Genomic DNA, 22,232 nt, shown 5'->3' with positions numbered 1-22,232 from the left:
AATTAATAAATCCTACACATTTACTATTTTACTGTTGAGGAGGGGTAGTTCTCGTCAAATGATGACCTGAGCAGTTACATACGCGTCATTTGACGAGAATAACCCCCCTCCACTCGCCGCTCTTTAGGAAGTCGATGGGAGGGGAAAAAGAGATTTACCCTTGACTTCTAAAAGTTAGATTTTCAACTATCTAACCTTATGGATCTAAAATTGGCGTTTAAGACCCCATCTCAAATATCATGAGATAGCTTTAGAAATTATTATTTAATGTAATAAAAATACAGTGCCAGGAAAATTTCTATGGTTGCATAGAAATCTCATGAATGACGAGAAATCCCTTCTGCAGGAGAGCGAATGACTTCCATCAGAATGCCTTCAGGATTGGAATGGATTTTCAGTTGAAAGTGAGTTAGCTGTTGCCATACAAAGGACAGGCGTGTTTCCTCCAGAAAAATACACATAACACTAGTCTCGTAGTCACAGTTGCCACGGCAGTAGTTCCAACCAAATAAGCCGGAACTAAACTTAAAAGTAACATTGGAAAAGTGTACGAGATTGTTGGGTTAGTACGACATATACAGTATCCGTGAATACCACAATATTTCTAAATGAAGGAATAAGTATGAGAGATGGATTTTTCAGCGATTTAATTCACTATATGACATAAAAAATCAGATTACTGCATAAAATTCAATAACGATTGCATTCAGTTGTCAATTTTAAGGGAAGAATGACCCATGATGTATTTGTTTCTCTGATAGTTTAGAGTCTTTTCTAATAATCCACTGTAAAAAAGCAATATCTACTATGTAGATACGTGCGTTTAGTTGAACATTTATTGTATTTGATTACTTTCAATTTATAATTCAAATGAAGTAAGAAATTTGGTATTTTTTATGTCCAATTTCGCTTATTTTATATCCTATACGAAACTTTAAATCGGGATTCCGGTTACAGTTATTTAACTGTTTATTAAACTGAAAATTCAATGCTGTAAATGTATTCGGGAGAATATATTTCACAAATAATGAAATAATGTTACGAAGGTTGTAAATAAAGTAGTAGAAACATGTGCACCAAAATGTAAAATATTCATTATCAAGTCTATACAGTTACATCCCTTCGGTACAATCGACTGGCCTGTTCTTCACCTGTTTCCAAATTACTGGGAGCCGCTGGATACCATAAGCAGAGTGTTGCTTGTTAATATCAGTGACAGTGCGACCTACATCTCGAAGAACCTCTTGTACATCATGAAACCGCAGACTTTTGAAGGGGTTTTTCAATTTGGGGAACAAGTCGAAATCGCAATTATGAATACGAAGAATGGTCTAATACTTCCCACTGCTACCTGTTCAACATCTCTATCACCAGTTGCGCACATGACATTGTGCATTGTCGTGCAACAAATACGGTGAAAAAAAAAAGTAGTCGCTTTCTCCTTAAAGCTAGACGCAAATGGTGCTCCAGAAATCGTCGATAGTACTCTGCGTTAAGAGTTTTCCCTTAGAGCACAATGAAGAATTATACCTTCAACGTCGTAAGCGACTATCAACATGACTTTAACTTTGCTAAAGTTCCTGGCGAAATTTGTTTTTGATGCGGTGATCCTGAATAACGCCATTCGTTGGATTGTCACTTCAATTCAAGTTTATAAGCTCTTGCCAAGTTTCATCAATGGCTACGATACGGTTCAGGAATGAATACCCTTCATTTCTGTATTGTTCCAAATACAGACCGGCTGCCGCGTACCTGTGACATTTTTGCATCTCAGTCAAGTGATGACCCACAAGCTGAAACTTTACGCATACCTATCCTCTCTTTTAGGATGTGCCAAGCACTTTTGTGGTTTATCCCAGTTTTCTGGACCAGCTAGCGTGCAGTCCATCGCCGATCAACCGCGATGACTCCTCGAACAAGCTCAACATGTTAATCTCAAACGGCGAGTTTTTTTGCACGGATATTTTCATCGCCGTGCAAGAAAATCTCCCCACACACGAAATGTATACTGACCTTTCTTGCGACAATCCAGTAGGATAGAGCAGTATCTCCACAGGCCTCCCTATAGGTCGCGATAGAAGTCGCTCGCAGTTTTACCTCTTGCAACCTGGATCTTGATCCAAGATGGTTGTTCTAATCTTGTAAAAATATCTTACAGCTCTGCACACTGAGAGTAGGCAACCCTACTTCTCCAAACAAGGATACTTGTTAGAATCGGCTGTGCCTTGTGCACCTGTAACTAAAACTAGTTCCTCTATTTATCAAGCATAACGTTTGAGTTACCAACTGTATTTCTTGACAGTGTTGTTACCACTATTTTAATTGCAACCCTCGTAGAAACAATTCAACTGTTACACTCATTAAATTGCTATAAGAATAGTGTATGAGTAAGATCCAGGACACTGTTTTGCATTCTTACAGCCCTTCTCAGTGGAATGGTAGTCCACAACTTTGGAACCCGCAAGGTTGCACTAGCAGGAAGTTTCATCGTAGTAACTGGATTAATCACGTGCTTTTTTGCAAACAGCATACAGTGGTTAATAATCTTCTATGGATTGGTTTCTGGTAAGCTTATAATCGAATATTTCACTTAAAGGCCAAATACGCTTTAAATAAAGTTTTGATAGTAAAGAGAAGATTGAAATTTTATGTTTCTTATTACTTTAGATTAGATTTATCATCAGGAATAGTAAATAACCCACTATTGTTTTAATAAGAATAAATTTTTATTAATTCGTTTTGTATTAAACGTATATTTATATATATTTGTGGTTCCTCGAGTGAATTCTGGAGAGGTTATTTGAAATATTTACTTTGAAATTTCTCTTCGCATCCCTTTCAGTTGTAAAAAATTAAAAGTTATGAATCTTGTAGTTCCGATGATTTGACGACGAAACACTGAATCATTGAAAAAAAAAAGTATAGGAAAAAATCCAGTAACAGATAGGAACATGATTCTCAGCGGAGGTCAGCAGCGCATTGTAAAGAATATGATCTAATAAAATGAAAGTTGAGTTGGATAAAAGACATGGCTACATCACGATACTGCTAGAATGTGCAAAAGGTTTAACAGGATAGCACACTGAACGTTATTACGTAAATTGGAGAAAATGGTTATGAAGCCGGCGACATAAGAGAGCGCTGTGGATATACTATATACCTTGGAGAGTAATATGTAATTAGTGGAATCCACGAGTCAGCAGGTAACCACTGGTGTTTACATTAGCCACTGTTGTTTAATCTGCATTAATTATATTGAGAATGACTGGGAGGCTATCCAATTATTTGCGTTGATGCTAAATTAGGGAAGCGAAAACAGTATATAATAAAGATGATGTTGAGATTCTTCAAGATGACCTAAACATAGAATAGTGAATGCTAGTGGCTACTGTTTTCATTTGGAAGTAACTGTACTTTGGGATAAAAAGAGTACATGCTATGTATTACATGGATGAATCTGCAGTGAAGAAACTGATGAGGTCGGGGATTTAGGGTGATAGGGAACAAAAAAAAAAAAAACTGAAGCTTGGAGACCATATTTCCAAGTTGATTAAATAGTTCAAAAGGACATACACATGAATATCAAGAAAAACATATTGACAAGGAGGGTCCCTTCTTTGTTTCTAAGACTTTGATGCGATCATATCTTGAGAATTCTGTGCATAGCTTTAGCTGCTTCATTTTCTTGGGAATATGCAAGTGATAGAGAGTATTAAGAAGTGAGTGACCAGACTTTGACTGGAATCCGAACAGCTTACTGGTACGTTATCATGGAATTACGAAATTTGACGACGAAGAGGGCAGGCTCGTTAAAATCTCTGAGGATACACTTTCGATAAATTGTCTCATTTTATTAATTAATATGAGATTAACAATTTCATATGAAACGTGAACCAGCTAAATTTATGAGTTACAGATTTAGAACTGCCACTTACTTGAAACATTAACTGAAATTACGGTATATTAATAACATCAGTACTTTTTATTTAGCATTTAGTTCATTTACGATATTATGTAAAATCTTGTCATCAACTGCGATTCTTCAGAGGAGTAGAACTGTTCATTAATTATTCTCAACTCAGTCCACAAGTAATTTTTCTTCCAATAGAAATTTATTTTAGAATATTCCTTGATTTTACACGAAAGGTATATGTGACAGTATCCTCATTCATAAAGTACAATGACTATGCTTGGAGTATTTATAGGTGCCTGAAGTATACCGTATTACTTGTTGCCCTACAATGAAGTTTCAAGATTATTTTAGAAATAATCGTGAATAACTGACAAATTTCGCTTTGTACAGCAATGATAAAATCGGGAACAGATTCATTCTAGCAAAAGCCTCTTGTTGAACCCAATAAACGTTTCTTACCACATCTGTGTATGTGTATATATATATATATATATATTAAACTTATACAAGACCAGTTTTTATGCTAGACAATGATTTGTCAGGACTAAGAATACGAAATTGAAAGGGCATTGTCGTGCCTCAAATAATAACTAGTGGGCAAGATAATGAACTTAGCTGGCAACCGTTTATATAGGCTGTTCAGATTTGTAGGCAATAGGGAAGAGGAGAACAGGAAAATTAATTATCAAAATTTGCTAACAGGTGGGAAAAAATAATAAAATAAAATAAGATAGGATGCGAATGTACGTCAGGAAAAACATTATGCAAAATTGGGATTCTATTTCCCCTCCACCAATTCCACTTAGTACTTTTCTCTCTATGATAGGGGATATATGTTGCAATAGTTGTAGCTTACTTATAACTTCTTTAGAAGAAGAGCAAAATCGAATACTTCATGTTGAGAATGAGTAGTGTGTGTGTGTGTGTGTGTGTGTGTGTGTGTGTCATCATTTGTTACAAATATTTAATCGAAAGTGATGTGATTGTACTGTTTTTGCATATTTTGTATGTTTTATTGAAGTAGATTAATTTACTTTCTTTAAAATAATAAGGAAATTAATAAAAAAATCAATTAATGCCTTTTATTCCCTAATATGGAGTAGGCGAGGCCTTTATACCCTATCTAGCTCTTTTGGAGACTGAGTGGGCAGTTCAATCTCCACTGGTAGCCAATCAGAGATAGCTGGCCCATGTCTATCACTAATTATAGCAGCCACCGATGAAGATGCTGGCAAACAAGTGCTTCCATATTTTGGTACCTTACTCTAGTAAGATATGTCACTGTCTGAAATAATGTGGATACTACGGTCGATTTTCTTGAGTTTAAGTGACGAAAACCCGAGTTTCCGGGAGGAAAAACCGGCTTCCCTGTGCAAGAGATCGACTAACTCGGGAACCGGTCGAAGATAGGCTTAGAAAAAGTTCCTCCAGTCAGCGACTAGACTAGAACCTAGGTCGAACTTCAAGCGGCCTTAGGAAATTAAACCTAGGAAATTGAACCTAGGTCGAACTACACAGGCCTTAGGAAATTAATATGGTATTTAAAATTTTACTGCTTTTATAAAATATTTTACAAAATAAAAGTATACCATTAAGTATTTCTTAAATAACGTTACAATTTAATTACACCAAGATGACTAAAACTCTAGTTCGTTTCTCATTGTATTACAGCAATGTATTACAGGAATGTTTAATTTGATAGCCATTGAATTCTGAAAGAGTTCTAAAGATTAGCTGATTTTTTGAGTAGATAGTGTTTTTTTTTTTCATGATAGCTGTATTTGGTGACTCGAGTGACAAACTGGTCAGTCACTTACGTATTCTTTTATTTCCTGCCATTCATATTAGTGATATAAATTATTCCTTAAAATAGGAGATTTGTTATGCGACAATGTTGATTTCTACCATGCGCTCATGCTATTCAGAAAACTGAGTGTATTGCCAGATACGAAATTTACTGGCTAGATCCAACTTATTACGTTGCCATTCGTTTCAAATATGGGCTACAAACCTTAAAAAAAAAAAAAAAAGGAAGAAAGAAAGATAGTGAGAAAGACCTGTTGTAGAAAGACAGTCTCAGTTACAGTGGGAATCTGTACGTTGAAAAAACAAACAAAACAGACGCACACACTAGGTTCAATCTGAATTAAAAACGAAGTTTTGTGTCAGCCTTTTAAACCAAATTCCCAAGGTCAGCAGGAGAAGAAAGTCATGTGATATGTCTGCCATTAATTTCTTATTAAAAAAAAAATAAAAACGGATTCTGATCCACACGCCTAAGCAGAGCCTTAAGAGCCTCCCTAACCCAGTCGGTATAGACGAAGCCGTTTGGCCGGAAAGACTTGATGTCTATTTCAGTCAGCCACAGACAACTCCTCTGGTTCCATGTTTGAACTCAAGATGTAATCTCATATCCTGAAGAATTTTCGGAAGTTGTAGGAAAACATTTCGGAAAGGAACCATCACCACTGAGCCTGCTACTAATATGGACGCAACTACTAGTAGTAGTAATTCTAGAGAATGTGTTCCCCTCCCAAGTCATTCTTCCTGCAAAGGAGCAAGTTGGCAGTAGCGTGTTCTATGAAAAGCAGAAAAAGTAAGCTCTTCAGCTAAAACCTCCGATAATGGGATCTGTATTCAACCGAAGACAGCTATGGTTACGGTATGGTAACGTAACGGCAATTCGTTAGGCACGGTATTAGAGTATGGTTTCAGAGCGATAAAATTTTGAAAGCAGTGCTGGGAGGAATTACAGAATCGGTGTTTCCCGACAGATAATGATTGGGCTAAAAAAAAACAGGACTTGGATCCCATAAGGATCTTTCGTATGCGTCGAGCCGACAAATGTCTCTTGCCTTTAATTTTGAGAGAAATCAGTAAGGAGCGGCGTAAAATGTGCGATATTAAAACGGTTTGTTATCTTTTGGTTAAAACAGAACCTCTTTCGCGGAACGTTTCATCAGACCACTGCTATCGCTGTCCGAAATGTGTTCATGCGCTTTGCTGTAAAGCAGAGTTCCGTTGCGTTAAGTGTGGTAATAACCATCCAACGGCTTCCTGTAATAATCTCCAAACTGCACTTGCAAAGTGTACTAATCTGGCGGCCCTGATCCAGCAAATGATAAGGGCTATAAAAAACAACTAATCAATAAGAAGACCACAAAGGATGTACGAAATTATACTTCGTTTATTCCTTCAAATTAAATAACAACAACAGTACCGAAATTATATGCCAAGACAATGTCCTCGAAAATAACAACCGCTCCGGTCAGCATTTTGCATTTAACCAAAGAAAGTCGGCACAGTAGCAGCCTCCTTCGAGGAAATGTTGATAGACTTCAGTAAAACTAATCCCCACACAAGATTCTACAACCAGATTTGTGAAAACATACAAATTATTCACTCTGCACTTGATGGAAAACATAACTACTGCGGTTAACTCCTTACAGTAGCATACTAGAATACTAATGGCATCATCAACAAAATACACAAACTCGAATATTTTACTATCCTTTTCTGAATCGATTTGCTACTGGTCATCTCATCTCTGCCCATATGAGAAACCAAAACTTAGGAACTTCTCCCTTTTGTACAAAATGCCAGGAGGTTGTGGTACTGCTATTTTTATTAAGCGAAATATAACACGCAACGAAATTGAGAATCCCACAACACAAATATAGAGGTTACTAGGGAACGGGTGATGTAAACTGACAATTCATCCAGTGCGCAGTTACTGATTTAAGACATTGCCTAATTACATTACTGGACACAAACGATGCTAGTAGCTAGTGATTTTGATCTAAATACCCTGCTGTTCCAGGGTATTTAGTTACAAATCATAATGGCAGAATCTTAACGAACTCGCCATAAATAGCGACACTACGACTGCAAGTCCGTTCGAAGTTACGCATTATGGAATAACTGGCTGTCCTAATGTTCTAGACATTGTTATTTTCCTAACTTTTCTATATTATCAGCTAGGGCTGTCGAAGACCTTAGTTCCGATCGTAAGCCCCAGTTTTTACTTTTACTCCCCTTGAGTAACGACAGCGATAACACTCTTGTCAGTTCTTCCATTACCAATTGGGCAAGCTTCCCTCAGCTCTTGTCAACTTTATGGGCCCTATACTGGCATAAATTTGAAAGTGTAAATTGACGCTCAATAATGAACTTCAGTACGTGCAAACTCAAACCAGTCAACTGTTCAAGGAAACTTTCACCCTCATCAACCAAAAAATAAAAGCAAATGTCGTTATCATAAAAATCTGGTTCTTGAAGGACGCTAAAGAGCTCAGTGCCCCACAAAGTTGGCTCGTTACGCTCTCAAAGATTTGCAGTGGGAAAGATCACTTCGTTTCTACAAGCCATATGATCAGTCGTTATGGAAACGTTTTAAATCTCTTCATACAGTGCATAATCAAATCCCGCCAATACACGGCGAGCCGATTATTGCAAATCGTGACAGAGAAAAAGCAGAAGCCTTTGCTGATAGTCTTGCGTTACACTGTAGCCAGAATTACACTTTTGCGGATCTATCATTTATTACGAAAGCGCATCGTAATTTTAATCTAAATACCGTATTCCGTGAATTAAAGCTTGACTATTCTTCAAGTGGATATTCGCTCAACCAGATGAATTTCACAGAATTATTAAAACACGTTAGAACAACAAAGCCACTAGGTGGTGATGAAATCACAAATAAAGTCATCAATTGTCTCTCGCACAGGGTTATCATGCACATCATCATCATCAAAAAGTTAAATCGCAAAGCTTTCCTAAGCCAGGGAAATCTTAGCAATTTCTTCAGAAGTATTGTCTCGTCAGCCACCTTTCATGTCTTGGAAAGATATTTGAGAAAGTAATTCAAATAAGACTGCAGGAAGTGTCAAAGAAAACTAATATTATATCGGATAAACAATTGGTTTTCGTTCAGGCCACTTAACATCATGCAAGTCCAGAAAACTGTACATCGCAGTTAGATTCAATTGGAAACAGCAGACAGATACCATCTTTCTCGATATAGCCAAAGCATTTAATACGATTTAGAATAACCGCCTTCTTCACAAACTCATAGCAGCTTATTTTCTCATCTACTTAATTCATCTTATTAGGTCCTACCGAAGTGACTGAAAACTCACTGTTAAATTCTACTGTTCAGATCTTCTGAACGCAGTTATTCCTTATATACATGGCTGTAAATAATGTTATTCACTATTTACATTGCGGTTTTGACCGTCTTGGTTCTTTTAATGAAGACGAAACAACAATACTAACATAGTCACTCTCCCATCAGCTAATAACTAGGCGTTTGCAAAGGTCAGATCTTGAACTCTGATTCCGGAAATGGAGAAACCTAAATGAATATAAAAGTGCTGCAGTTTAATTTATGAGAAGAAAAACTTCTCCGTATGGTCCAGTGTTTATGTTTGATACTCTCCTCCCATGGCAACCAAGAGCTGAAAAGACTTCATTTGGGGCTGCGTTTCCTATGATATAGACGTAGTGTCAATTAAGCGCTGATAACACATTGGTTCTTTATAAATCAACCAGCTGACCAATACTAACGTTTATGTCACTAGTCTATAGTCACATATCATCTTCGAACATCAAGAAATTTTAGTCTGTCCAGAACAAATGTGTACGCATGGTTTTTGGTGTTTCCCTTTGTTTATAAAGATCCTACAAGACCATAGGTCCGTCTTTTCAGTTCAGTCAGCAGTTTTGCATGAAACGTTATTCATAAAAAAGCGATATCATTAAATGAGTAGGTAAGTTATACATTTTATTGTTATTATGAGCTATATGATAGCATTTTTAAAGAAAAACACATCGTTGACCTTCTCCGCCGAGCAGCAGGAAGAGATATTGACAATTGACATTTATGTCTTTAGGGGTGAAGCAAGATGCTTTTCATATTCCCCGCTATCTGTTATGGTTACAGTAAAGGTAAAATTTATGAGCAGATTGCTCGCCCTGAATGGGCATGGAGTTTATGCATGGAGACTAAGGAGGCTAATATAGCTTTTGGTCTTCTATATTTGAATATGTCCGTTGGTTTGTATGCTGCAGCTTGCTGAACCAAATCGTTGGGGTGTATGAACGTCTTTAGGAAAAACTTGGTTGCTAAGGATCGTAGAAAAGAGAAAATATAGGGAATATTTGTGTCTCTGTGGAGTTGATTGTTTCTACCATACTACGGGGCGTTCAGAATCATTCTCAAGCACTTGTTCTGCACTCGCTGTATTTTGATAATGTTAGCATTAGAGGTGTGGCTCCAGGCCGGAGAGGCATAGGCGATTATAGGACTAATTGTCATCTGGTATAGTTGCAATTTGATTCTGTTGCTGAAGTTCCTATTTCTATTAATTAGCGATAGATCTGAGCTATGGAGGAAGAGATAGGCATGGATGTTCTTTATTTTTAGGTGTGAGATGAATTCTGTAGTCTTGTGTAAGCCAACGTTTCCCCGTTATTTAGAGATCTGAAAGTTGCGTGCTGTATTTATGCAAATGTTGTTAAACTGGAATTTATTACTTTTATACTTAATGATGATTTTATTTATTTATATTTTTTTTACTTAGGCATAGGTTCTGGTATGTTGCATATAACAGTTCCTGTTACAATCACTCTAAATTTTAAAACCATGAAGTCTAGTGTATTGGGAATTGTGTACTCTGGTCAGTCCATTGGAGGATTAGTTTTACCAGGCTTAATGGAAAGCTTCGTTGGAAATTATGGACTACGAGGGGCATTTCTTCTTCTCGGCGCAACAACAATGCATGTAACATTAGCAGCAATCCTAATTAGACAGCCCCCAGTTGCAATATCACCTTCTGATAATCCTCTTTTGCCAGTAGCAGATGAAGAACCGCAACAGAGTTATTTACTGAAAAATATGAACGTGACTGCCTCAGAAAACACTTTCCTCCGTTCTGACGAAAGAGTATCAGATATTGACGAATCTAACAAAATTGTAAGCCATTCTTCAGATACATATCTGAAGTCTGTATTGTCTACATTGAAAATCGTGGGGGAATTGCTGATTTCACCAATATTCATTTTAATTGAGCTTGCCTTCATTACACTTATGTCTGGTAACTTTATTTTCCAGACTGTTATCATAGATTACGCAATTGATAAGGAAATCACTGTGGATAATGCTGTTTACCTTGTCTTTGCTTGTTCTCTGACTTGCTTTTTCTTCCAGCTGCTTATTGGATGGATCACAAATATAGGATTCACAAGCATTCAGAACATTGTCACAATCATCATGTTAATAAACGGAATAGATATGATCTGCTTTCCTTTTGCACAAAGTTACATTTCGTTGATGATATTGTCTGCTCTCTTTGGGTTGACAATGAGTGCAACACAACTGTATCAGCTTTTGCTTGAAGATTATCTGGGAAAGGAAATAATCTCCCTCTCTTTTGGTCTCTCCCACTGTATGATTGGTTTCATCCTTCTACTCATGCCGATTCTCATTGGTAAGTAAACATTGTGTTAACGGAACGTAATGATAAGATTTAATAGATGATCCTATCTGTAGGTCAATTAAATTAAATCATAACTGTAACTGGCTTGATTGTAATATTTAAACTGTTAATATAATGAGAAATAATAAATTATTTGTCCAGGGGAAAAAACTTTTAGGAAAATAACTAGAAAGCATGGGTGACACTGAGGATGATGAATAACATAAGATTGTCTTCTATGAAATGTAAAGGGATGATTGAAACCGAAAATTAGTTTGAAACTTTGATGTAAAGATGATCAGTCTAGAGTTTTCAAATGATTCAAGTTTCTGGGAAATAGTTAAAAGCAATACAGTTGGTTTCTACAAAAGGCGTGCACAGTACTATACCAGGCACTAGTGACAAGATCAAGATCAAGATAAGATAAGAAGGAATCGTGACATGATTGGTTGATAATATAATGACGTCATTATGTGTGTGACGTCATGTGATTGGAATGTTTGGAATTTTTCTGGGGAACATATTTGTGTGTGACGTTACGTTGCTTGTTTTGTTCGCGTTTGCAACAAAATAGGGGTAGGGTATATGGGGGAAGCGCAATCCATGTCCTGGATGTGTGTGTTGTTTTCAGATTATGATAAGTGATGTAATTTGTTAGTTGTGACGTTGTTAGTTGTAAATAAGTGACGTTAGTGTTTTCAATTGAAAATGAAGATATATTAGTGGATAATAACGATTCGTGGTGTGATTGGTGGGGCCATTGAAACCAAATAGGGGTAGGGCGAATGGGGGTAGCGACGTCAGTGGCATGGATGTGTGTTGTTATGAGATGTAGATAAGTAAATGGTTTTCGTATGGAATTGTGGGTGATGGAAGAGATAAGATAGAGTACGGAATGTTCGTAATTTCGCTGGGGGGGGTATCTGTCAGGGACATCACGTGATGCGTTTGGTTCGCGTAAGGCTTTGTGGGTGACAGTTAGAGATAAGGAATCATGATGTTATGAGTTTGGAATTTTCTGGGAAACATATGTCTCAGTGACATCACTAGTGTGTGTTTGTTCACATAGATGCTTGTGGGTGATGATTAGAGATAAGGTATCTTGGAATTTTCCAGGGGTGACACAAATCTGTGATTGATGTCATGTTGTGATTTCTCTTGTCTATAGTTGGCAGTACGAATTTTCCAATATAGGTTTGTGATGTTTCATTCCTGTTATTGAGTATGAGAATTCTAGTTTAGAGTGAAGAGATGGAGGCAGCATTTAGACATTTTCTGAATAATTAATTACAAACTATCATTAATGTGTCCCCCCCCCTCAGACACACACAGACATGCACTTTTCTTGTCAATAGATGATTATGGGAATTTTTAGTTAGAGTCAAGAGAGCTGGTGGCAGCATTTAGACATTTCAAATAATTAATTATATGCTATCACTGGTGTCCCTCAACCACACACAGACACGCATAAAAAGTCTCTAATGTATCCCTAATAAAGTCGCTAATTAGAGAGTATCATGTGATACTCTCTAATGTATGTACCCTATGATTATTGTTATGAAAACTATTCAGTATTAGAATTAGAATTGCACTTATCAAAACATACGAGCAGTAATCATTGAAATTACAAATATCACTTGCTATGTTTAAGTTAACCAAAAAATATTAACTTACTTTCTTTCCAGAATGGGGCATCTTAGAACTAGTTAAGTTCTGAAAACAATACATATTTCAAATTATTGATTTTTAACCATATATTCACAGCTCAAAACACACAAACACAAAGTCTGGAAAATGCAGTTAACTCTTTATTCCTTATAGGTTAATGTGCGTTTCGGTAATTTCATTTACCCTTTGCCTCATGCTATGTTTTACCATGGTTTCTGTCCAAAATTACATCATAGAGTTGAAGTGCTGAAATGCAGTTTTGTTGTGGGTCTGTGTGACATCGTGTTTTTGGAATTCTGGGTTATGGTTAAAGTATGGAATTCTGACAAATGAAATGAGTTTTTTTTTTACTTTACTGGATACTCAAAACACTACAATACACACACATACAATCTTTTTTTTTCTATCATGTTCACATTTTCTAAAATAATTAACTACTGGAATATCAGTTTTGCTCTTTTTTTTTTACTTTCACATGATTTTCTCCTATGTGACACACACACCTCTGAAACTTTATTCATTCTGATCGTGTGAATTGTTACTTCAGTAAAACTAATGCTTACATATTTATTTATTTTTTTTAAACCAATACATATAATTCTAATCAGAATAACAGAGCAAAATAAATAAATAAATAACCTGATTGTCCTTCTCTGACTATTAATTTTACCTTCGATTCCTTATGCTCTTAACTACTTCTGAAACTGAAATTTATTTTTTTTTTCTTTAGAATTAGTAAGTTTAAGTAACAGAAATGAGACAAACAAGGTTTTGAACTCTCTGTTAGCGTTTTCTTTTTAGAAACTTCTATTGCCATCACAACAAATAAATAGTTATTTCTTATTATTTCAAATGAATATTAGCTTTGTAGTATACTTTGTAATTAGCTTAATTTCCATGTTACCAGGTTCCAATCATTTAAATCTTTAGACTATATGATATATTTAGATGAGCATACAACTCAACATGTTGTCTTTTCATGACTTATATCCTCCCTTTTGATGTTTTGCATGATCCTTCTGTGTTCTTATGACACCAACATTCTATTAGAGATTATCACTTCCTGGTTTTCGAGTATGTGAACGAAATGTTTACAGATAACTCAAACAATGACAATAGGTAGCATTTAGACAGTTTTCTAAAATAATTGATTACAGGATATCAGTTTTTTTCATTTTTTTACAATAATTAAAGATAATTGCATTAAGGTATAAAGTTATGGATTTATATATTAACTTGTAATCAAAATAACTGAGTAACGTTTCACTGTGGAAATCACAACACAACACAACACACATATTTGTTCATTTAAGTTACAAATGCATATTTTATATTGCTGAAATATTAAATCACCAAATGCTGACAGTAACACTTTAATTCCAAACTGATGAAGAAATATACTAGTCTCTTGGAAACACCTACAGATATAGCAATAATTTGTCACTATTTAATTCATTTGAACTTTATTCATTTCAAAAGATACAATTACATGATTTGCTGTCACGTCTGTCTTTTTTTTTCGTTCTCCTAATGAAATAGTATGTGTTGTCAAGTTTTGAAAAAATAAGTTATGACTGCCAGTCAGATGTTTTTAAACTTTTATCATGTACAAATGTTTGCAAAGAAAATAAAAATGTACCTTCTCTTTATTTTTGAAAACAGCATAAAAGTTGTTTTTTTGCCTATTTTCTTCTTGTTACATTGTCTGAAAATTAATTTATTCTGTCTTCACACTCCTCAAGTTTCTATTTATGTTATCTGCACATTATACGACACCTTCTTATTTTCTACACCAAACTTTTTAAGAGTTTTGGTAATGTGATGGGTTAAAATATCTACTGTCTCTCTGTAAAATAATCAAATTCTAACAGCGACTTTTAGTATCACTGATTTTTCCTACTCTGGTGGAGGTATCTACAGATATAGTAACAAAATTGTCACTTTTCAGGTGAAATCTTCTTCACTAAAAATTCTGGCTATTAATTTTAACACCTGATTCCTTTTGCTTCCAAGATTTGACAGTTTCTTGAAATATTTGAGAGCTTACATGAACAAATAAGACTTTTAAATCACTGAGTGGATTTTTTAAAAAAAGAAGTCTTTGGTTAGTTTGTGGCAAGAAATTTCACAAGAAAAAAAAAAAAATATATATATATATATATATATATATATATGGTCTTACTTAAATTTGCATAACACATCAACCATCAACAACACTCATTTGTTCATTTAAATTTACACATTTTATTTGTGATATATTATTTTCAAATTGTGTTTACTGAATCTAACAAACAGAAAATAAATAAAGTTAAAAATACAATCTATTTTATGTTCCTTAATCTTCTTATTGTTAAATGTTCACTGTTGTTCAAAGGTTCTTCCCATGGTTGCAGAATTGCCATCATGTGGTTTTCAACAATGTGACCTTCATATGAAAGTTTATTCATTTGTGATCATTGGGAATTTGTTATTGTAGTAAAATTAAGGGTTATATTTTTATTTTTTTTAACCAATACATATATTTTTGAGTATTGTTAGCAGCACAAAATCTTTCATTATATTTCCAGAAACATATAAAATAACATGGAATTTTTTCAGGTTTTGGTCATCGCAGATCATTCAAATCTACAACAGGTCTGCCTATTAAAACTGTTAATGTTTTTGATTTTTCTCTTCCTTAGGCAAGCAATATTTGATATTTGCATGTTGATTATATAATCCATTCTCTTAGTTTGTCCAGAGATAGTGAACAAATTTCCTACTTCAGCTGATGATTATTTTTAACCAAGAATTGTGTTTTTTAACTCTTTCAGGTAATTCATTCCAACTAAATGGTGATTTTGTCAAGGCACATCTTACAATAATTCCATCAAAAATACAAATTTCTTTAGGAAATAATGCTGAAGTCATATTCAAAAGAAATTGAACATCAATGATAACAATGAGAACATAAAAAAACTTCATATTTTTCACCCACTGTAGATTTTTCATATTCGTTTTCCTTCATTCTTCTTACATTACTTCATTTGGCACCACAAATAAACAGTTATTTATTATTATTTCAGTTATTATTAGCTCTGATCTTTTATTTTATGTTAACTTTCTGTTACAAATTCCAAACAATTAGAACTTTACACAAAGAAACTTTCAAAGAATTTTGTGGCTCACTCATTATTTTTATTTGACTAGACACAAAACACCACAACACCACAAATAAACAGTTATTTATTATTATTTCAGTTATTATTAGCTCTGATCTTTTATTTTATGTTAACTTTCTGTTACAAATTCCAAACAATTAGAACTTTACACAAAGAAACTTTCAAAGAATTTTGTGGCTCACCCATTATTTTTATTTGACTGGACACAAAACACCACAACACAATACAATACAATTGCTGCAGTTGATGAATGATTGCCTTAAGTCTAAAGTCACTCTACTTGATTCTTTTTCCTTATTGTAATGTTTACCCTACCCTAACCTGACTGTTCCTTCAAAAATGAAACTTTCATGCAGATGAATCACAGAAATGTTTTTGCATGCTGTTGTGTTTTTATCTTACTTTGTTTGGGAAAAGACAAAATTTGTATTTGTGCTATCTGCAGATTAGAAACCATTTCTCTATACCAAAGTTTTAAGAGTTTAAGCATGTTTTTGGGTTAAATTATCTATTGTCTGTGTAAAATCACCATATTCTAACAGTTGGCGTTTTCGAGTATGTTAACGAAATGTTTATAGACAGGTAACTCAAACAATGTCAATAGGTAACATTAGACAATTTTCTAAAATAATCAATTACATGGATATCAGTTTTCACCACTTTTTTCCCATTCCTGGCATTAATTTCACAGTAGTGATTTTTTTACAATAATAAAACAGAATTACATTAAGGTATAAAGTTGTGGATTTAAATATCAAATTATAATCAGAATAACTGAGTAAAAACTTCACTGTGGAAAAACACAACAACAATACACATCTTTGTTGATTTAAGTTTGCAAATGGATATTTTATTTTGCTGAAATACTATTTACAAGTATATTCACAGAACAAATTCGAAAAAACGTGTAATTACCTAAAATTATTTCACAATATTTAGTTTACACTGTTAACATTTTCCAAAGATTTCAATAAAGAAAATGTTTGCTACTCACTGTTTCTTGGTTATATTGCATCAAAATAGTTAGTCATACAAAAGAATCTTAAGACCTGATACCATAGTAAGCACAGCTCAATACATTTGATATTGTATCTGTCTGGAAATGACACCATGCCATATTAAACTTTCTGTGTATTCTTTTGTCACCAGATATACACAAGCAGTTTTTGTAAAATGTTCATAAATATCCCAAAATAGAGAATATTTGTCAAATTGAATAAACTCTTAAAGGTCTAATTTTACGATTGGTGAATTTAGATGATTAAAGATAATTTTCCCTCATGATACAAATTGCTGTAATTCAGTTTCCAAAAATAGTAAATGATTATCAACGATGTACATTTTTGGTGAAAACCTCTCAGCTTAGAAAAAAAGCCAAACAGCTATTTAATGGATTTTTATCCCCTTATAACTTAATCTCTTAGCTTTTTCACAACTAATAGAAAAAACTTTACATCCACCAGCTCCTGTATCATCAAGCATTAGTTCCCCATCTTGGCATTTCAGAATATAACAGTCACCAAGGTCCATTTCGTAATCAACTCTTCTTTGTAAATAGCCACGAATATTAGACCACTTCCTGCATAACGTTTCGCAAGTGGTCCTGAATAAATACATCACAATGTATGTTTCTTCTAAAATAATAACAGGTTTCCATCCTTTTAAAGCTATGTGAAGAGTTTTGTCTCATGCTATTTTCCTGAAGAAAGAAAATTTCAAAGACTTGTGTGGCTCACCCATTATTTTACTTTACTGGACACAAAACACCACAACACAATAGGATAGCTACATGGGATGAACGATTGCTGTTACTGAAAAGGCACTTGATTCGATTGTTTTTCCTTACAGTACTGTTTACCTGACCCTTACCCTGACCATTCCTTCAAAAATTAAACTTTCCTGCAGATGACTCACAGACATGTTTTTGTATGCTGGTGGATTTGATGTTGATGTGAGTTTATCTTACTTTGTGACATCATGGGACAAACTTTATCTCAGTGGCTCGAATATATCAAAGGGGAGATGAGCAAGCTCACCATTTGAGGATAGTGATGTCACCTCAAAGTGATAACCAGGGTGATGAGCAAGCATGCCATTTGCAGATATCTTTTAGTGATGTCACCTCAAACTGACAACCAGAGATGAGCAAGCTAGCAATTTGCAGGTGTCCAAAATTGTTGAGATGGAAAAAAATAGCATTACATGGTGGAGGTGAAAGGGTAGTTGAGAGGTTGACAGTGGTCTTCCCTGCAAGGCTCCCCCCCCCCACACACACACTTTCCCTCTCCTCCAGAAGCTGTCTGCTCATCCAAGGAGAGATGAGCGAGCTCGCCATTTGCAGATATCACCTCCAACTGATAGTGATAACTTCAGAGGGAAAAAAAACGAGTTTTTTTTTCTTGCAAGCTATAACTTTTTTTGATGTAAGCCATAACTTTCCAGTAGGCCAGAGCAGTGAGTTCAAAAGTGCTGCATACACTGGTGATGATCCCTCCCAGAAGAAGTTTTCCATTTGGAAGAGGTTTAAAAATATCTGACTCATATTATCACAAACAAGTACACAGCATGCCTGATAATGGAAGCTGGATGTGTGAGCAAGTTACCATCCTGAATTGTAACTCATACGATTACAATTCTTGCTGATAACTATATCGCCTGTCTGTGAAAAATTTCCTAAAATAGCACTCAAGTAATTTTTATCTTGTTTAGCCATGTGGAAATAGAATTTGTTATTCTATAGCATTGCACTGGAGGAAAGACCATTTTACGTTTGACTCCATTCTCTGACTACATGAAATGTTTTTTAGCTGTTTTTATTACCTATTTGTAACAAAAAATTTCAAAATTCAATGATATTGTTCATAAAACCTTCCTGCTATTTCAGACAATAATACATAGGGTTACAAACCACCATATATCAGCAGTTGCCCATACTCCTCTTCTTTGATGCCTTTCATTAAGAGCTAAATCGACCTTGAATATTTCCTTTGAGAATAAAATATGGTAGTGAATTCCCTATGTTAATCTTTGATACAAAAATCCCTATGTTAATCTTTGATAATATTTTAGTTACCATGTGATTATCAGTTGGTTCAGGACTGATGGCCTAGATTTATATGCGATTCAAAAGATGAAAATATTCTTTATAATGTATCATTATTAGAAATATTGGGTCACTACCTAAATTTAAGGATCATACTCTCAATTTTGTTTATTGTTTTCTTTTAAAATTCTAATATTTAACAAAAAAATAATCAATGGGCAGTTTTCCATTGACCACTATTTGAGAAAATCATTTAAGAAGTCATTACTTTTTTCTTTCTTTATAGGCTATTTCAGGGATATACTGAAGAGTTATGATTGGCTCTTTTATATTCAAAGTGTCCTTGTGACTACATCAGGATTGCTGTTGATCTGTCTTAGAAAAAAGAGAAATACGAGAAATTCCAGAACTATTGATATACTGCACTTTGTTGATGAATAGTTTTTATAATACTCTCTTACTATTCCATCACCATTAATTATTCAATTATTGTACTAACAACTAAATAAGAAAAGCTACAGTAAAAACTGAAAGGAATTTATGATGCTCACATGATTTTTAAGGTTTGGCAAACTCTTTTGTTCAATTAAAAATAAAAGTGCAGTACAAGAAATCAAGTGGTTCTTGCTTTCTTGTAACACACAAGTTATATGTGAAAGCATTTGTTTTATTTCTGCGATAATCTCTATATACTGATAAATGTAATTAGTAAATTGTAAAACAATTTGAATAACGCATCTGTATAATAAAGGTATATGAAGAATATTAATGTTGGAGTTCTTATTCTCTTGTGGACAACACTGTAATTCTGAGTACAGTATTTCTTTTAATATTTGAGAATTCCACACAGGAGCAATTATACAAACCTAAAAAAAAGATGGGAATGCAAATAGGCTTGTGGCATGGATTGGAGCGCTGTTGTGTGATAGGTATGAAACACTGCTGTATGGAGGTGACGAATCTAAGAGAATGCGGATACTAATGGGCTACGCTTGGACCACTCCTATTTAACTTGTATATTGATGAAACTGGGGATGGCCTGGTTAGGGAAACATTCACTCATTATTCTTTGTTTTTATTATTATTATTATTATTATTATTATTATTATTATTATTATTATTATTAAGAGAGACTTCTAGGGAGTCAGGGACTCATCGAGGGAGGCCGCATATGCACGCACCAGCTATCATACTTATTCTTGAATTCATTCACACTGCTTGCACTCACAACATCCAATGGCAATCCATTCAAATCACGCACCACCCTGTGAAAGAAAAATCTACCCCGCATCTCCTTCTTAGCGGACTTCATTCTCAGCTTCCAAGGATGCCCTCTTGTCCTTTCCCCACCCTCCATAAATTGAAAATTCCATCGCTTGAAATCCCGTATGACCATTTCAGAAGTTTGTAAGTCTCAATTAAAGCACCCATCTTTCTCCTGTTTGCTAGTGTCTCAGTCTACAAATTCTCAATATGTCTTCATAATCAGTATTCCACAATCCTGATATCATTTTTACACTCCTTTGTACTGTCTTCAATATATCAGAATCACAACGGAAGCCACACCTGTGCACAATAGCCCAAGTCTTCACTTGGGCTATTGTAGTACTTGATAATGGCCTTATCCAGTCATCATCAGCAAACAGCTGTACGTCAACTGTCAAATCTTCCCCAATATCATTAACATACATATTGAATAACAGTAGACCAAAGACTGATTCTTGTGGTGCATCACTATTTATTTATTTATTTATTTATTCTTTCTTTATTTATTTATTTTTAATTAATCTTTGTACTGTTTATGAGAAGTACTACCCTTACATCACGTCCAGACATTTCGTCCAGACTTGATATAGACCTAAGCCTTTACAAGTGTTTTACCGTATGCCTGTTCGAGTTATCATTGTAGTGATTCTCTGGTGGCAATGCCATGCCACCAATATGCCCTATAGGACCCTCAGAAGAACTTTGATATCATTTTGCATAAGCCCAAGCTGTTTTAAGTCCTTATAACTATCTGCACTCCATACGCCATCTAAAGAAATGGTGGCGCTGGTAAATCCCAGAGTTGCCCCATGCTCCTCCCGTATCTTACTAACTAGATCTGGGTTATTTTTTATAATAATTTACTTTGTTATTATGGCTATAGGCTAGTGGGCGTCCTGTTCCCACCACCTGGGCATCAACTACCCAAACGTCACCATCTCTTTTAATCGCGAAGTCTGGCTTACGCCAACCTGCGGAGGCCCTATAGCGTGGTTCCACTGCAGACTCACATCCCTCATATACCACCTTTTGATATCTGTCAGTCAGCCATCCTCTTATCCATAATAATATTTTAACCCAAACCCATATTCTCCAATTCATACAACACTCTACCATGCTGTATTCTGTCAAAAGCCTTAGCAAAATCCAAATGTATCACGGTGTATCAATTACCCTTGTCTAGTTAAATGGTAACATTGTTATAAAATGTGAACAAGTTGCCATAACATGCCCTTCCCTTAGTAAACCCATGTTGCGCATTGCAAAGTAGAGATTCACTATCAACCCATTTCTGAATGCGAGCCCTAACCATTTATGTGCAGACTACATAATCTTTGCAGGCTGACTTGTACAGGCTGATTCTATGGACAAAGAGTAACAAGTTTTTCAATACCTAAAGATATGGCGGGTGGAGTGTTATATTAATGGAAACATACCGCAAGTTATTGATGAAGCTAGAAACTTGGGGGTAATAACGTACAGTGAGTTAAAGTTTATAGTTTCTCCTACTATAGAATGACTTAGTAAGTCCACATCTCGACTACTCTGCTCAGATATGGTCAAGTGGGTTCTATGGACATAAGGAAGCAGCCGAAAACGTCCACTACTGGTTAATTAAAATCGTTATCTGGTTTGTAACCTTTGTACACGAAAACCGGGCAACGGTGTGTGTGCTGTCATTAAAGTTTGAGAAATAGTAGGAGAAG

At 35.0% G+C, this 22,232-nt stretch overlaps 1 protein-coding gene across 1 annotated transcript; it reads left to right on the top strand.

The window, feature by feature from the left end:
• The first annotated feature begins 2,435 nt into the window (after positions 1-2,435).
• On the top strand, positions 2,436-19,701 carry LOC150109995 (monocarboxylate transporter 9-like). The gene is made up of 3 exons (XM_090400649.1): positions 2,436-2,565; positions 10,495-11,400; positions 19,547-19,701. Exons 1-3 carry the CDS (start codon positions 2,436-2,438, stop codon positions 19,699-19,701), a joined length of 1,191 nt encoding a protein of 396 aa, XP_090256775.1.
• The last annotated feature ends 2,531 nt before the right edge of the window (positions 19,702-22,232 follow it).

This window comes from Typopeltis vanoorti, chromosome 1, assembly GCF_054136105.1.
Source record: "Typopeltis vanoorti isolate ZY-2024b chromosome 1, IOZ_Tvanoo_1.0, whole genome shotgun sequence".
Classification (NCBI taxonomy): Eukaryota; Metazoa; Arthropoda; class Arachnida; order Uropygi; family Thelyphonidae; genus Typopeltis; species Typopeltis vanoorti.
This window is presented reverse-complemented; position numbering and strand designations above follow the sequence as displayed.

Coding starts and splice junctions, on each gene's coding strand:
- LOC150109995 (XM_090400649.1), top strand. CDS start 2,436: ATGGTAGTCCACAACTTTGGAACCCGCAAGGTTGCACTAGCAGGAAGT. Junction 2,566..10,494: donor CTTCTATGGATTGGTTTCTG/GTAAGCTTATAA, acceptor TTTTTTACTTAG/GCATAGGTTCTGGTATGTTG. Junction 11,401..19,546: donor ACTCATGCCGATTCTCATTG/GTAAGTAAACAT, acceptor CTTTCTTTATAG/GCTATTTCAGGGATATACTG.